The sequence below is a fragment of the Leptopilina boulardi genome, unplaced genomic scaffold, assembly GCF_019393585.1.
Source record: "Leptopilina boulardi isolate dan_hultmark-lab unplaced genomic scaffold, ZJU_Lbou_2.1 LbouV2_216, whole genome shotgun sequence".
Classification (NCBI taxonomy): Eukaryota; Metazoa; Arthropoda; class Insecta; order Hymenoptera; family Figitidae; genus Leptopilina; species Leptopilina boulardi.
The window spans coordinates 3207453-3226710 of record NW_026137770.1 but is presented as its reverse complement, the minus strand read 5'-3'; the positions used below and the strand labels follow the sequence as shown (position 1 = coordinate 3226710).

The 19258-nt window shown below is 27.2% G+C and overlaps 1 protein-coding gene across 6 annotated transcripts in view; it reads left to right on the top strand.

Annotated features, from left to right (window-relative positions):
• LOC127279341 (kazrin) overlaps positions 1 to 19258 on the top strand; it is a 165294-nt gene that overhangs the window by 83383 nt on the left and 62653 nt on the right. For 5 of the 6 annotated variants that reach the window (XM_051301643.1, XM_051301646.1, XM_051301647.1 and 2 more), the window contains 2 exons: positions 6257 to 6414; positions 16033 to 16145. In XM_051301643.1, the coding sequence (XP_051157600.1) occupies positions 6273 to 6414; positions 16033 to 16145 (255 nt within the window). In that variant the 5' untranslated portion in view covers positions 6257 to 6272. The remainder of the gene's footprint in view (positions 1 to 6256; positions 6415 to 16032; positions 16146 to 19258) is intronic. The other variant, XM_051301648.1, reaches the window with a different exon arrangement.

The following is a 19258-nucleotide window of genomic DNA, read 5'->3' as shown; positions in this document are numbered from 1 at the left end:
AAAACGATATACGAAAAACAATCGGCCCTAACAAAACATGCATTTGTTCACAATTTCGATTTCAACACAAAAAATTCTAAATAAACCAGAAAAATACACCTTAAATACAGAAGAAACATCAAAATCCCTATCTTTTTAAATTCGATAAATACAAAATTATGTAAATATATTTCTATAAACAAAAAAATATTATGTACTTTATGGAAAATAAAATTTTACTGAAGGACCCAAACAATGGTCGAAACATTTGAACTAAAATCCACCAAATGGAAATAAGAATTAATTAAACATCATCTATATAAATGTATTAATTTTCAACATTATTATTAGTTTGCTCCTCGATCGATAATTAATTTTTACACTTGGTTTGAAACAATTTTATCAGTTGATAGTTAACAAGAACAAAAAAAAATTGATACTATCAAAGTTGCTGTCAAGTCAATACTGGTTTAATAGAAAAGAAGTACAAAGAAACGAAAATTATTGCCAAGAAAAGTAATAGTATAAGAAAATGTAATAACTCTTTAAAAATATAACAACTCTTCTGAAGGAAATTGATTTTAAAAAAATAATTTTATTCTCTTTAGCAAATTTTAATCATTCATTATTTCTTATTTAATTAAAGTACTTATTATTTTACATATAACTATTTTTATTGATATTGACTACCTGTCTACACGGAAAAAAATTAATCTTTAAACTTGAAATAACATTAATCTTAAATCCAGTGAAATATAATTATGTCTAAATTCGACATTATAAGTCATAATTAAACGGTGATAAGTTGTGTTTCATTTTGTCAAACTTTATACCTAAAAACCCCATAAATTCACATATCTAATTTAGAGATTTGTTAACTCATATCACTGTATTTGCAGGTAAAACTTATAGTATCATTTTTTTTGACATTGGAGAACCTAACCTATATAAAGTTCGATCATCCAAAACGACCAATAAATACATAACAAACAAAATGTTACAAAACTATTACAATCTTTAAAGTTGCAAAGTCGACTTCGACCTTCTCTTCAGACATTTTATTTCTAAAAAAAATTTCTTTACAATAAAAGCAATCAAGCATACACCCACATATTATTTATATTGACATTAGGTCAAGTAACTGATTACTTGAATCAAATAAATTTTCAGTAAAAAGAGAAGGTCATATTTTATTTAATAACAAAAAATTCAAATACCTTTTATTTGATAAAGAAATAACAAATCTGGTTTTAAATAATAAGTATCTGTAGACTAAAGTTCATAAATGAATAAAAATAAATTTAAGAATGTATTCACTAAAAATAATACAATTTTAATGTAACATTCAATGACATTTTTTAAATTATTCAAATATGAGAGATTAAATTTACAGATTTTTCTTTACAAAAAAGAAATGGAGAAAAAAGTTAATAAAAATATAGATTAATATATCCAGTGGGCAAAAAAACATGTTCGTTCCAAAAACGTTTCATATGTCAGCCAAAAAATGTTCTAAAACATTATTTAAACATCCATATTCTTAAAATGTTTTAGAACATTTTTTGACTGACATGAAACATTCTAAAAACGTTTTTGGAACGAACATGGTTTTTTGCACACTGGTTATGAATTATTATTACCATAGTTGTAATTTGTTTTAATAATTATCCTTTGTAACCTGACAGTACCACACAAAATGTATTATGTAATAATAAATTTATCACAGGAAAAAAGGGAGAAAAAAGTTGTAAATTATAAAGTATACAAAGAATATTGAGAGAAAAGCTCGCGAAGCAATTGAAGCGCAGACGGTGTAGAAAGTTGAAATAAGTTCAGCGTATAAAAAGCAGACAAAAAAAGGGGTGGCAAAAAGAAGTTTTTAGAAATTTTTCTTTAAGGTCTAGAATATTCAGCAATATGTCTCTATCTTCTTTTTCTTCGTTTTGAATTTTTTGTTAATAGCTTCCTAATTACTTTTATATCCTTTTCCTAACTATTTTATCAAGCGAGTTTCGATATAATTTTATTATTATTATTATTCTTTCATTGCATTGTTATTATTGTATAATACTTAAAATCCATTCTTGACAAGTTTTTGCCTCGCTTTCAAACTAAAGTTTCACTTGAGTTTTCCAAGTGGGTCTTCCTCTTCTCTCTCTCACATTGACGATGAGGATTAACATTTCGTCTCCTCTATTCTCTTCCATTGTTGTTTCCACGAATTTCAACCACTTTTCATCCCTCTCTACATATTTCTAAAGTGAACTAATTCCCTTCTTTTATTAAGAGTTCTTCCACTCTTTCACTTTCCCTAAAGCTTTAGAAAGCTTATTTCTTAAAAAGAGAAAATATATACACAAGTCGCGTATTTAATAAATATATGGGTGAATCTCTCGAAAAGGACAAATGCTGAATTAAGAAAAAAAAAAAAAAAAAGTTCAAAACCACTGTTATGACTATTGCTATGGGAAGAGAAGGACCTAAATAAGTCTCTAAAATACGTTGTTACGATCTTTATGAACATTATTGTTTAAAAAATAATTGTTTAATATTTTGTCACCGATACAATGATCGAATCCGTTTAAATCTTGTTACTCGAGGGTTTTTGGGGTCGCTAAACACGAATCCGGTGTTAGTTTTTCAAAATTCAAAATGGCGGATCCAATATGGCAGACGACAATTTCAAAAATCAATCCAATTTACTTGAAAATGGTTATTCGGGGGTTTTTGGGGTCGCTGATTACGAATTTAAGGTCCGTTTTTAAAAATTCAAATAGCGGTCGACAGTTTTAAACATCCATCAAATTTACTTGAAAAAAGTTACTCGGGGGTTCTTGGGGTCGCTGATTACGAATCTGGAATCAGTTTTAAAAAATTCAAAATGTCGGACAATTATCTTTTAAATCTATTTAATTGGCTTCAAAATCGATAATTAGGGGTTTTCAATGACGGTGAACACAAATCTGAAGGTAACCCGAGTAACCATTTTTAAGTAAATTGGATTGATTTTTGAAATTGTAGTCCGCCATATTGGATCCGCCATTTTGAATTTTGAAAAACGGACCTCAGATTCGTAATCAGCGACCCCAAAAACCTCCGAGTAACCATTTTCAGGTCAATCGGATCGATTTTTTAAATTGTTGTCCACCATATAGGTTCCGCCATTTTGAATTTTTGAAAACGGACTTCAAATTCGTAATCAGCAGACGAAAATCTTGAAGGAACCATTTCGATTGATTTTTTTAACATTATTATTCGATAATATTACATGTTCTTTTTTTTGACATGGCCCCCTTTGACCCCCTGTAATTCCGAAAGGGGGCATATGCTCATCTTGAATTTTTGCAGGGATTATTGGGTCATCATATGTTACCATTTGGCATAAAGAAAGTTTCAAAATTCGAGGTACGAAAAAGGTGCATTTTTTTGCATGAGGCTTTATAATCGATGGATGTGACTAGCGATCACGGAGGGGAGTTTTCTTCCTTTAGGCGTAGCCAAAATTTATTGATTCTAATATAAAAATAATAAATTTTATAAAAAAAAGTAATAATAGTATTCGCGATATTTAAAAGAATATTCTAAAAATTATTAATAATATTTATTATTTATTTATCAAAAAACTAAATTTAAAGTGGACACGGAGGGGAGTTTTTTTGTGTCGACGAACATTGCGAAACTGAAAATCTTTCTGACACTTATTGTTTTCATTTCTTTCATGATGTTGTGTACTGACCAAAACAACATCGTCACTGTAAACACTTTTGAATTCTTCATTTCTCAATTATCATTTTTTTTTTCATTTACTCATTATATTTGTAATTGGTCACGGAGGGGAGTTTACTTTGCGAACAAAACTTATTTAATTCTAGGAAAAAATATTTTACAAATATTCTGTTTTACACTTTATAAATCAATTATAAATAATGTAATTAGTAGATGTTACTAGACAAAAGATGTTTTCCTATTGCAGTATGAATGCAATAATTCTTCTTTAAATAAAACTTACTTCGCGAACGGTAACGGAGGGGAGTTTTTACACTATATAAACATGATTATATTCAATTATTTAAAATTGTCAATTTTTTTTTATAAAATCTTATTAAATTCTGTTGACTTCTATAATAAGGCCCGCAACATTTTCAATTATTATAATTATTTATTAAAAATAATGTCATGAACGTGTCATTTGTCCTTTTTGTGAGAATGACCCATATACTTAAATTTTTTCATACAAGCACGCACTATTTTTTTAATTATTGGAAAAAAATCTAATAAAATTTTTTATTTTTCTGTGAATCAATGGAAAGTTTAGATTTCAAGGAATAATTAGGTGAAATGACCATTTTTTTCCTGTAATTTTTTTATATGTTATTTAAGGATGTAAAGTTATGATAGAAAATTTCGAAATTAAATTATATAATTATTTTTTTAAATTTTGTATAACATGATAATATCTTGAAAGTAATTTAATAATCTGAAATTTAAATAATTTTTTTAATACTTGCGCATTGAAAAAATTTATTTGCTTCAAATAATCGGTTACTTGCGAGTTCAAGTAAAATTTATTTAAAATTTGGTTCAAGTAAATATTTATTTGATAATAGTAATAAGTAACCGATTATTTGAATCAAATTTTGGGACACATGATTATGTTCTAAAAATCATTAGTCACAATTTACATTTTATCGAATTTTGTTTGTCCTAATTAGTTTTAAGCCGAATTTTTATTTGTTCGAAATAGCATTTGGCATAATTTACATCAAAGCGATTTTCTATATTAAAGAATTTTTATATAACGGAAAATTCAACTCACAGAATTTTTATTTGTCATAATTTTTATTTGTTCGAATTTTCATTTAACATAATAGGCATTTTAAAGAATTTTTATTGGGTAGAATTTCATTGAATAGAATTTTCATTCAGATGATTTTTCATTTGTTCGAATTATTATTTGATATAATTTCCATATAATCGATTTTTCATACTACAGAATTTTTACTTAACCGACAAATCATTTAATAGAATTTCTAATTGATAGAATTTTCAAATGGCCGAACAAACTATCGACAGAAAGATTTCGGCGCGATTTTTAAAATCAACCAATCACAATTTTATGAATAATTTTTGATTGGTTGATTTTAAAAATCGCGCCGAAATCTTTCTGTCGATAGTTTGTTCGACCATTTGAAAATTCGGACAAATGAAAATTCTATCAATTAGAAATTCTATTAAATGATTTGTCGGTTAAGTAAAAATTCTGTAGTATGAAAAATCGATTATATGGAAATTATATCAAATAATAATTCGAACAAATGAAAATTCATCTGAATGAAAATTCTATTCAATGAAATTCTACCTAAAAAAAAAAAACCCAAAAAAATAAAAATTCTGACAAATAAAAATTCGAAGAAATAAAAATTCTGTGAGTTGAATTTTCCGTTATATAAAAATTCTTTAATATAGAAAATCGCTTTGATGTAAATTATGCCAAATGCTATTTCGAACAAATAAAAATTCGGCTTAAAACTATAATTAGGACAAATAAAATTCGATAAAATGTAAATTATGACTATAATGATTTTTAGAACATAATCATGCGTACCCAAATTTTTCTTTTCAAATATATTTTTTGAAGATTAGTGTCAGATCGATTGATACACAATATTGTTTTGGACAACAAATATATTGAACCAATTTTAAATTTTGAAACAATTATTACCCAATAGTTTTTCATAAATTATGAAAACTATACTGAAAAGGTTATGTTTTTATTTTTTTTGAACACTATAATAAGAGGCTGTTTTAATCCCCCGAGAGGTTAAAGGCACTATACATATAATTTCTGCGTCTGCGCAGACGCTACATACAAACATTCTACGCAGACGCAGAATATGTTTACTGCCTTTTTAACCTCTCGGAGGATTAAATTTATCCACACGGTGAAAACGGCCTCTAAGTGAAAAATGCATGGAGTACATAGAATGCAATCCATTGTACTATTAACCCTTTTTTGTTCATTAACGGTTATTTTTATTTTTAACAATTATTATTATTATTACTGTAATTATTATTATTAATTATTACTATTATTATTGTTGTTCTTATTTGTTATTGTTTAAAATTATAATTAATTGCAATATCACATGTCGGGAATATATTATTTTTGACATGAGGTTTGTGTGTCGAATTTTGAAAAAAAAAACACATAAAAATGAATTTGTCGAGAAAAAAAGGTTATATTTTAACAATAGAAAACGAACATTGTCCCTTCCAGATGGCTTTGCACGTCCATGAAGCGTCTCGCGGGTGAAAGGGTTCTTTTGAGAGAAAAATACAAAATGAGCACAGCCGTTGAAAATGGCGTGGGTGCCTCGAAGTCTCGTGGTGTATTTTCTAGGGCGTTTGCTAAGAGAGCACAGCCCCTCGAAGAAGGTGAGTCATGTACTCTCGTGTTGAAAGGTGAAGGTGAAGGTGGCTGAAAACTATTTTTCCTGATACGGCTCTGGGGCTATTTACTCTATATCTCTATACTCTATTCGCTCTCCCTCTATACTTGTCTTTTTTACTCTATATAACATATACCTCTCTAAGTAGACAGAAGATTTCTATTTTCAAAAAAAAGTAGACATTAAACATTAATAATAGTCTCTTTATAGAATTGTTACTTTATTTATTAAGATTATAATATAGGAAATATGTAGAGTAATTTTTTATTTTTATAAAATATGATGCTTTTTAATTAAATCGTTAGCCCCAAGTCGAATGTATGCAACTTTCAGAGACATTTTGGAAAGTACGCAACTTCCACAGCCGTTTTGGAAATCACGTAACTTTGTGGTGCAGAGCAGAATGTACGTAACTCTGAGAAACGTTTGGAACTCGCTTAAGTTGGTTTTTTGTGTTTTTGCAAAATACAAATTACAATATTTCTGCTCGGAACATAGCAATAAAAAGTGTAAGGCAATGTTCAATAAAATCTCAATTATTTAACCTACAAGCATCCTATGTTATGTTCCGAGCAGAAATATTGTAATTTGTATTTTGCAAAAACACAAAAAACCAACATAAGCGAGTTCCAAACGTTTCTCAGAGTTACGTACATTCTGCTCTGCACCACAAAGTTACGTGACTTCCAAAACGGCTGTGGAAGTTACGTACTTTCCAAAATGTCTCTGAAAGTTGCGTCCATTCGACTTGGGGCTAACGAAATGAAAAAATATATTTGTTTTTAAAGCTAAAGAAATATCTACTTACTTTTTTCAAACAAACAAATAAAAATTTTGTTTGGTGGAAATAACATTTTTATTTAATAAAAATAAAATTTGAAACCAACAAATATATTTTTTCTCTGGATATGTAATCAGATAATTTAATTAATATTAATAACACAGGCCTACAAAATTTTGGATTTTGTCAGACCTAGAAACCGGAATAGTCATTTTCGATGTAATTTGTCACGCTGAATCCAAAAATGACAAGGAAATTACTCTATCACGTCAGCATGTTGAGATATTCTAACCTAAAAGCGTGAAAAATAAAGTTTTTGGTAATATTCGACACTCTATAAAATAGACAAAAAAATTTTTTAATCATTGGTCCAAATTTCAAAAGAAAGTATTATATTTCTCCTTTCGAAATTTTCTAGGTTCGATCTGATCCAATTTTTTTTCTCTGAGATACAACCATTTAAGTTTTACATTATATGAACTAAAATCCCTTTCAAAAAGAAAAATAAATTGCAAAGTACTCATATCACTGAAACTTTATTTCTCGGGAATTTTTGAGGTCGCTAATTTCGAATCTGACGTCAGATTTTTGAATTTCAAAATGTCGGAACCCATATGGCGGACACTTTTTAAAAAATTTACCAAATTCGCTTGTCATTCATTACTTGGGGGCTTTTAGGGTCGCTGATTACGAATTGAATGTCAGATTTTTGAATCTGATATCACATTCGTAATTAGCGATTTTAAAACCCCCTGAGTAACAATTTTCAGTGCCATGAGTACTTCGCAATTTATTTTTCTTTTTTAAAGGGATTTTAGTTCATGCAATGTAAAACGCAAATGGCTGTATCTCAGAGAAAAAAATTGGATCAGATCAAGCCAAGAAAATTTTGAAAGGGGAAATATAATACTTTTTTTTGAAATTTGGACGAATGATTAAACAAAAATTTTGTCGATTTTATAGAGTATCAAATATTGCCAAAAACGGCATTTTTTACACTTTTAGGTTAAAATATCTCAAAATGCTGACGTGATAGAGCAATTTGCTTGTCATTTTTGGATTTAGCGTGATAAATTATATCGGAAATGACTATTCCGGTTTCTGCGTCTAAAATTTGTAGGTCTATGTATAATTAATAACGGAGATTTTTATTATTTATTTTAAATTATTTTAATGGAATTTAAAATTTAATTATTGTGATGTTATTTTAAAGAATTTTTATTAATTTATTATTTTTTAATCTGAATTTAATTTTAAAGGTTATATTTCAGAAGGTAGAAGGTCAAAAAAAAAATTTAATTTGGGGTCATTCGAATATTACGTAAACACCTAAGGGGGAGGTGGGGGGGTTCCTCTTCAAGAAAGTGAATCCAATATGGCAAAAGGAATTTTGAAAAAATCGATTAAATTTCATATCATTGCGGGTAGATATCTAAGGGTTTTATGGGACACTGATTACGAATCTGAAGAATTACAAAATTCAAAATGTCGGATCCAATATAACGGTCGAATTTTGAAAAAAATTATTAGAATTTCATAACAGTGGATTTCTAGGGATTTTAAGGGTCGCTGATTACGAATCCGATGTCATTTTTTAAAATTCAAAATGGCGGATCCAAAATGTCAGAAACTTTTTTAAAAAATTGATCGTATTAACTTGAAACATGCTACTCAGGGGTTTTACTCTTTACCAGATTACGAATATGACATTAAGATCGTGATTTGTTACCCCCAAAATCCTCGAATAACTAATTTCAAGCAAAATGATGAATTTAAAAATTTTTTTTTTTTGGCATATTGGATGTACTATTTTGAATTGTTAAAAAGTAACATCGAATTTGTAATCAATGACCCTGAAAACTTCTTGGCAATGAGTTTCAATAGCAAACCTAATGACTTTAAAAAAAAACTCCGCAATTTTGGATTTTGAAAAAATTACATCAAATTCGTAATCATGCGACCTCGAAAATCTTTCAGTAACATGTTTCAAACGAATCTGATAAATTTAAAAAAAAATTCCGCCATATTTTGGTCGATATAACACCCTTTTTTCGAACGCGATCACGCATATGGGCAAATCCACAGAACCGGCCGATTTTTACTTATCAAGATGAAAATTTTCCAAATAGCAAGCACACCTTTTATTTATGGTTTACTTTCTTTAAAATATATTCAAGAACAATTATCTTCTTGCGTGATTCATTTTATTTTAATGCCGTTTGAGTTAAAAGCCAAAAACGAAAATATTATTTTTCTTCTGGAAATTATAATTAAAAATGGCATTTCTTTGTTTTTTTTTATATATTATTTGAAATATGTGCAAAACATTTTGAATAATAAAATATGATAAAATACAAATAATTAATTTTTTAATTATCAAAAATAAATTATTTATATTTTATCATATTTTATTATATATTTTATTTATTAGCATTTAATTTTTTATTTCTGTAAATTAAATTGTTTACTTACTAATTTTGATATTAACTATTTTAACCAACAAACTGACATTATTGACATCGATTTTGATATAACTTTGAAAATAAAACAAATGAAAGGATAATTCATTTTTCACGATTAACTAGTTAAATTTCGATAAATTTTTTTTTATTTTTAATTTTTAGACGTTATAAATTGAAAATATAATTTGGCGTTTGCATACAAGAATTATAATAATGTCTTTATATAATCACACATGTTTTCAACTCATCATATTTTATCCTGTAGTTGTGCTACTGAAAAAAGGCTAAGTTGAAAATGGTTCACGCTTAAACATAGAGTGATAATTATTGGAATATTTTCTTTAATTCTGATTGCACTCTATTCTATGATACATACATTTGTTCGTCTGTTCACAAGCAATAAGCTCCAATTTGAAAAATTCAAATCGAATAATCGCCGCAAAAGATATTTACAAAAATGTATAGACATTTCATTATTATAAAATAATGAGTAACGCTACTTTCAACGACTATCATTTCTTTTTATTTAAGAACACATATTTTTTATTACTTTCAAAACATTCTTCAATAAGTAAACTATAATTCACCACAGTTTGGAATTGTTCGGATCTATGCCGAACAAGTTATACCTATAAGAATTAAAATTTATACCTGGAGTAACACCGTAAATTTCATTTTTTAAGTTACTTAATTCGATTTAATTTTTTATAAAAGACTAGAAGGTTCACATTTATTCAATTTTCTTATTTCAATAGGTTCTCAGAGATATTACAAAATGGTTGAAGTATGAAAATAATTAATATAATACTTCTAAAATAGAAAAATATGTGAGTAACATGAAATCGGCCGGTTCTGTGGATTTGCCCATATATGTAACTCATAAAATTTCATGTGGTTTATGGAGAGTGAAATTTTTCAATGCTGAAGAAAAAATTGAAAGAAATGTGAAGAAGCAGATTTACAAAAATATTCATGGTATATATGTGAGAGATAAAAAATATATCTATAGCTCAAATGTTTTTGAAGGATTCAAAGGGGATTTTGAGACTGAAGATTTTTCATGTTGAAAATTTTACTGGAACCTGCGGTGAAATGAAACTATATATATATATTTTGGGACAATAAAAGCGTTGAAGGTATATATAAAAAGTGTAAGAAAAACCAAACATATGGTCGATTGAGACCTGAGGCTTTATTGTAGATAGAATCGATGGAAACAATAAAAAAAAACTCTTGGAAAGACAAAATACATACACAAAAGAGAGATCACAAATCACAAATAAAACTACTTGTTTTGAATAAAAGAGAAATTAGAATTGAAAAACTCGAGAATAAAATATCGAGAAATATATATTTTATACAATTTTTTATATATAAAAAACAATTGAAAGAAAAGTGAGATGAAAAATTCATAAAAATATTTTACTACGTTGAAATAAAATATTTACAAACAATATTGTATATCAAAAAATAATATTACATGTTTTTATTAATTTCTATTTTAATTTAACAAACATCTTTTAATTCTTTTTATTTATTTATTATAATTAATAAATAATTATAATTTTAGTTTAATAATGTTACATTATAATCGGGAAAGTATTAATAAGCGAAAGCTATTTTATAGTAAAAATATTAATAAAAAATTAGAATTTGTTTATAAAGGCTGAAAAGAAAAGTTTAACGGTGAACTTTGTGCGCACCAGGTGCGCCAGCTGGAGTGCTATGGTATTTCCACACCCAGCGAAAAAGACTATAAAGAATCTCACTTCCGTTTTATATGGTCGCATAATATTGAAATACACTTTAAATTTAGGTAAACCCAAACTCCCGCTAAAGTTTCATTTTCTTATTGTGTACATGCAGGGCTGGCGTATTTCTTTTATCAAGGCAAGGAAAACAACCTCTAACATTGAGTGGTCGCGCTATACTATATTATTGCTTCTATACGAAAAATATTTTAAAATTATCTTTGATGTTTCTTATTTTTTCGTTTATTTTATTTTTTTAATGACACATTTTTAGTAGGTAGGGGAGTGTAGTCATGAGTGGATCAAGTTTTGTTTTTCGTGTCTAACTTTCTTTGAGGTAAACAATTAGCAAACTTTGATACACCGCTAAATAGGTAATAATAGTAGCTACAAGTTATATGTATTTAGCATTTCTTTTACTATCACAGAAAAATTTTCTAGACATTTTTCAAACAATGTTTTTTTTACCTTTTTCTATTTTGTAAACATGAGTGCAGTAGGTATAGGTGCTTAAAACCGAACCAACAATAAATATATTTCTAGTCAATATGAAAAATGAAAATTTTCGATGTATATGTGTGTGTGTGAATCAGAAAAGTTGATACAGAAAGGTATAACTCGCAAAAACTGGTATTATTTTTATGAATTTATCATTAACAAAATCCAGGATTTTACAACTTTCAAACGCTACCATATTAAAGTTTCATATAATTTGAAAGAAAAACAAAAAGTCTCTTATTGTCAGTATTATATCTATATGTAGTTTTTACCAAAAATTTTAATTCTCTCAATGAATTATAAAAATATATAGGTATTTATTATTTTAATCTTCAATAAATCTTATTTTAATCCGTTTTGGTATTAAAATAATAACCCACAATTTACTGTATATTTGAATCAGTAAAAAAGTTTAATTGATGTCAAATCAGTTGCTAAATTCCAACTAATATTTATTCAAATATCTGGAATTTAGCGACTGATTTGACATTTAGTGACTTTTTTACTGATTCAAATTTAGAGAGTAGCCAGCGGTGAAATTTACCATTTTCATTCTGCTCACATGTGATGCTGTAATCGATAAATTGGAATCCTTTCTTGTTGTTTTTCTGATTTTTGTCCGCTTTGGATTTACTGCCCACCTGGTACACCAATACACCCTATATATCAACCATCTGGGAAGGCGACCGATCGATAGGGGATTTAGACGATCCATTAACATCACCCGGGACAAAGTATAATTATAAAAATCTTCAACGAAAATGTTGTTGAAGAATATCGAATCACAGAAAATAGTAGTAACACTACTTTTTTAAAAAATCAAAGTTATGTTAAAAGTTCTTTGTCATATTTTATAAAATATGTTAATATGCTATTGAATAAACAGCATTTCTGCCAAAGACATAAAAATTATTGATTCAAAAGCATAAATAATTTTTATGCTTTTGGCAGAAGTACTGCACGGTGCGCCAGAAGGTGGCTTAAATAAAAATGAATTGGCACTTAAAAATTCTTTTTGATTATGATTCTTAGATGAATAAAAGACATTTCTCAATAGTTTTTTAAATCAGTTTACGTGCCCGATTTAAATAAAATTGAGTTTTTATATAAAAACAGTGTTTTATGGGGAATCAGAATTTATTTAATCTAATAAATACTGTAATAAATGATAATATAATTACTTCTTTTCAATTTTACAGATAAATAATTATATTGCTGTAGTGTTTGTGTCCGATTTTAAAAAATTAAATTATAATGTTAAAAGAACGATTTTAAGAGTGACAAAATTTATTTAAGAGAGTCGAATGGTCTCTGAAATTTTTTGGCAAGAAGAGACCTTTAATTATCTGTCTATAAAAACGGCACTAAACGTGAAAATGATAAACATTGATTTTAAAATATTTTCTTCTCGAAAGACAGACACTTTTTACAAAAGCAGCTAGAGATCGTTATCTTATATAAATTTCCTAAATCCGAAAGATTATGCGAATCCATACAAAAACACGATTGCAAAACGAAAAGTAATATAATGAGGGGTTCATTACCTCCTGCCGCCGTCAGATGGCAGCAGCATGCAGGGCGCACAAAGTCGCAGCTGTTATTAGATTACTTTTCTACTTTTTGTTTTGCAACCATGTTTTTCTATGGATTCGTACAATCTTTTGGAATTAGGAAATTTATAAGATGAGGATTTTGGCTGATTTTGTTAAAAGTGTTCGTGTTTCGAGAAAAAAGTATTTTAAAATCAATACTATTTCACGTTCAGAGCGATAATTAAAGCTCTCTTCTTGCCAAAGAATTTCAGATACCGTTCGACACTCTTAATGCATAAATATAAAAACGAAACAAGAAAATAACTTCATTGTTAATAAATTTATATGAACCCAAATCTAAAACATCTATTATCTATACGCATATAAGTATACATTAAATAAATATTCTGGTTTCTCATAAAATACTATTTTTAAATATTTAAAACTCAATTTGTTTTAAATTGGGCACGTAAGCTGATTTTAAAACCTATTGAGAAAAGTTTTTTATTCATCTTAGAACCATAATCAAAAAGAATTTTTAAGTGCCAATTCATTTTTATTTAAACCTCCTTCTGGCGCACCGTGACTGTTAATTCAATAGCATATTTTTCTGTCAGTGTACAAAATTCCAGATCAATTCATTCAAAAATTTCATTTCATTAATTTCATTTTAAAAATTGCTTCAGAAATTTTAAAGATTTAACAGAACTCACTCAAGTTTTAGTATTAAGAGATTTACAAATTATTCTTATGCGACATTTCGCTATAAATTCAAAACCAAAACAAATGCTGAACTTTAAAATATTCAATATTTTTCAATAATTTCAATTTCAAAGTTCTAAACAGAGTAGTTCATGTATTAGTATATATAGTTAGTTCTGACATCACTATTAAGTATTTTATAATAATGGGAATCCTCACGGTCAAACTCAACCAGTAGAGAGCAGCATCACTGTAAGGGCGCACTCACACCTTTTTGGCCACCCGCCTGCAGGAGTTGTTATGATGGCAATGTGCAGTAGTAAGAGAGAGAGAAAATTCCTAAGATTTTAAAGCGCCAAATTTCAAATCGAATTTGTTGCATGATATTAAATTAAAAAAATATAAAAAGTTTTTGTTTACTTAAATGACGAATACAATCATAAAAATAAGAAATAGTGATGACAATAAAGTGTGGATAACTATTTAAAGATTTTAGAAGATTGATTGATACCATCAGCTGTGTTGTATATGTTATTGTCAGTCATTATCCAGCCAGCGTGGTAATGGAAAGTGTCAGAAGTTAAAAAAAAATTTAATTAAGTGATTTTCTATACAATGGTTAAATGTTCTGTCCCTTTATGTAATGGAAATGCTTCATTTACTTTCCCAAAAGATGAGAAGCGTCGAATTTTGTGGGAAAATTCAATAGGTGCAAATTTTCGATTGACAAAATCTTCTAGGCTATGTACAAATCATTCCGAAAAGGATGAAATAATTTTAAAAAAATAGCGGATCCGATATGGTTGATGAATTTATGAAAACAATTAGATTTTAATGAAATTGGCTATTTATGGCACCTTGAAGGCATTGATTACGAATCTTACTTCAAATTCGTAATTTGGTCTGCCATTTTTAATTTTGAAAATCCAATCTCAAATTCGTAATCAGCGACCTCAAAAACCCTCGAGTAATTAAAAAATTTTGAAAAATTCATCGACCATATTAGGTCCGACATTTTGAAATTTTGGAAATTTGCCTTCAGATTCATGTTTAGTGCATATAAAAATAGAAAGAATGAATGTATTCAGATCTGACGCGGAAAATATTTTTTATGGGGCTATATTATCCATGTTTTATTGATTTTAAGGAAAATTGCATAATATATCTTGGTGCTATTTCTTGTATTTTTAAAAATGTTATTCCTAACATGCTTTTTTATTTTTATTTGTAGAAAATGGGAATAAGTTGAATCAGTGCTAGTAATTAAAAATTTTAAGTTATATATATATATTCGTTCAACAGTTTTAATGATTTTAAGTAATTTATGGTACAGCATATGCGTACCATAGGGCGTTAAAGTGTTAAAATCCCGATAAAATTAACATTGTTGTGGTCACGTCACCTAACAATCACATGCTGTTAACACTATACTTTGTGGCGGTGGAAGTTTGTTCTAATTTGCGAAACCTAACTAAAGTGTAGTATCTCCTACACAGTAAATTGACGACAAAGTTCCCTCCAGATAATCAAATTTTATTGGTTAATTGAAATTACTTTCATGAGAAGAGTAAAAAAAAATATAATCGTCTGAGATACTAAGCAAACTTTGTCAATTTCTATTCAACTAACATTTTGTAGTTCTCTGAGACTTGTTAAATATTTAGTAATTAACTATATATACTTGTAGCAAACTTCAGTTATAGCATAAACATTCATTTTTTTTGTCCCTCAAATTGTGTTAGCTTCATATGACTTTAAATTAAAGCAAGTAATTCCAGTTGATGGCTTATTATAATGCAAATGATTTTGAAGGGTTATTCAAAATAATTATTATATATTTAAATAAAGAATTTATGAGACTTGTTTTTATTGTTTTAGCATTGTCGAGCTTAAATCAGTTGAACAAGGACAGTGATGTATTTGCCCTTGATGATGCCGTCACATCACACCCCACCCTGGCCTTAATGCGCCGCATCCTTGCTGATGCGCAGGTGAGTGTCATACAATATTTTATATAGTCTTTTAAATAGGATCATAATTTTTAACGTCAGTTCCATCAGCATAAAAAAGAAAGTTAGAATATTCAACTATATACTATAGGTTCACAAAAAATTTCTTATTAAAATTTTCAAGAAAAAGTTCCATCCATTAACGATTTTACTCTTCACTATTTCTTTTTTAAGGTAGAATAATGATTGAAGAAAGTTTATTCTTAAATTGAAAGGGATATTTCATTTTTAAATTCTCTTTCTAAAATAAGAATATTTAAGAGGAGAATTTTTTTTTAATTTAAGAGGAGATTGTTTAATATTTAGAATTGTTCCTCTGTAAATAGAAGAGGTATTTTTGTGCTATAAAACAAAAATTTAATTTTATCGACGGTCTTTTTAAAAATTAAATTAAATATTTATTATTGGGTTTTGATGTTAGAAGACTATAAAACTCGTATTATTTGATATAAGTATTTACTGTAAACATTTGCTTTTAGTACAGAAAATATTTTACAATTAATACTTTTTAATTTAAAATGAAATTTGCAATGAATTGCATTGAAATGTTCAATGTTTGAGAATTTTCTCGTTTTTACTGTTGAGTTACTAAAAAGAAGAAGTAATATTGTTTTTTAAAAAAGTAATAAATTATCATGCTCTATTATTTAAATTAACTAATAATAAATTTAATCACAATTGTTTAAATTCTTCATTAATTTTGTTCACTGTTTTATTGATTTTAAAATTACATAGAAAATAAAATGAATGCGTTAGGAGGAAAAAATTAATTTAAACATGAATAGCATGGATTTGTTGAACGTGGAATTTCATTAATTTATTAAAATCTGAAAATGTAATTAAGGGAAAGTACTCGTTTCACTAAATACATATATAAAATATCGTTATTTGAGGGTATATATTAAAATTTTAATCTCATATTCATCTTTACGCTTACTGGTTATGTTGAGAGTAGTTGAGGTAACATAAAGTTGTTTTTAAAAGTAACTTTTTTTAAAATTTTATTTAATTTCAACTAAAATCAGACAGCAGCTATCACTTGAAATTCTTTTTGCTCTAATAATTTATACTCGTGAATATACCACATTTTTCTCTGACGCTGAAATTATTCTCTTAATTTACAAATATATATATATAAGCCATTCCAGGAGTTTTTATCACTTTTCGGAGTAACCTTTCCAAATTAAATGAATCATTTTTTTATAATATTTATTAATATAAAGGTTCAAAATAATCACTTTTTAAGTAAAAACAATTGTTTATTTACAAAATACAGCAATAAATAATGAAAAAAATTCACTTTTTTTGTGCACCACCAAATAAATTGGTTTAAAGATCAAAATTTTCCTTATTTTTCAAGCTTTAATACAGCACAAGAAAAATAATGTATAATAAAATAGTTAACCCACAATTTATTAAACAATGTTTGTTTACTTTTTTGTATATTATTTACTGTGAAACGTCTGCTAAAGCTGCGCGCGACGTTCGGAAGTTGTCACTTTCGTTATTGAGCAGAACAAAAAGTAAATTTTTTTCATTATTTATTGCTGTATTTTGTAAATAAACAATTGTTTTTACTTAAAAAGTGATTATTTTGAACCTTTATATTAATAAATATTATAAAAAAAAGGTTTCATTTAATTTGGAAAGGCTTCTCCGAAAAGTGATAAAAACTCCTGGAATGGCATATATATAATATTAAAAATAAAAAAAAAATGTATTATTGGATTTTAAAAAACACAGTTTATTGACATAATTCATTATTTGAAATGTTATTAATTGTACGACACTCATTTTGTTTATAAATTAAATAAAAAGAAATACCTAATATTACTTGTGAATAATTTTAATAATTCTTTGTAATATAATCTCTTTTAATGAAATTATTCATCTCTGTGTAAAATTATGTAATTATTGCTTGTCAGTTTAAAAATACAATAGGAAATATTATTCGAAAAATATAGGTACTGTCGAGATAAAAGATCTTATTTAGATACTTTATACAAAGAGTGAACAAGCAATCAAAATTGCAATTGGAAAAATTGGATGTCGACCATTATCGTAACAGAGAAATTCCATAATTATAATTAAACGACATCAGTAACAATAATATCAAAAGAATATATTATTAGGTAAATTGGGTTTACTCGACTCATGTCACACTGATTTTCCTGATATATATACCAAACGTAATTAAAGTGCCACTTGTCCTCCAGCGATTTTACTCTCAATTCAAGTGTCACCAATTTAATTGAATCAAAATTGATGTAATATACGTGTTTGACCTAGAGAGAGCAAACTGACGATAAATTATATTACACGTCTAATTTTTTATATATATATATGAAACTCCATCATATCTTTTTGAATTTTTTAAAATTAAAAACCCCAATGAGGATAATTATACGAGACTCAGAGAAAAAAAAATAAATTAGTAATACCATTCCATAAAACTTGTAAAATGCAAAAATCTTTCATTATCAGAGGAGCAAGATTATGGAACAAGCTTCCAGTTGTTATTAGAGAAACACCAACTCAGTTTAGCTTTAAAAAACTATTCTTCGATTTTTTGTTTAAAAAGGATACTAGATTATTTGATGTAACCTATTGGTAAACTTTATTATGTGTTATACTAGTTGTATTTCCATTTTCTTTATATTGTTGTTATATTACTATTATTTTCTCCTTATTTTCTCTTTTTTATATTTTTATTTGTATCAGTATCCTTCTTTTGTTCATTTATAATTGAACCTTACTTTTTAGTTTTTAGTTATTATATTATATGATATTTGCCATTGTGCTTTGTGAAATACTGTATGCTGTTCCTTGAAGGGCTTTAAGCCCTAGGAACTTGATTATTAAAATAAAATAAAATAAACCTAAAAAAATAATTAAATAACCCGACAAGTAAATTTTATAATTCTAATTAGAAAAAATTAAAATCAGCTCAGGAATTCCATTGTTACTTTACAGCAACAATAGACCGCGCAGAGGGGGGGAAGAGGATAAACACCATTAGACAAAATTTATAAGAATAACACTATTCATTAATATTCACTTCAAATTTTAGAAAAAGTTGAATAATGGCAGAAGGC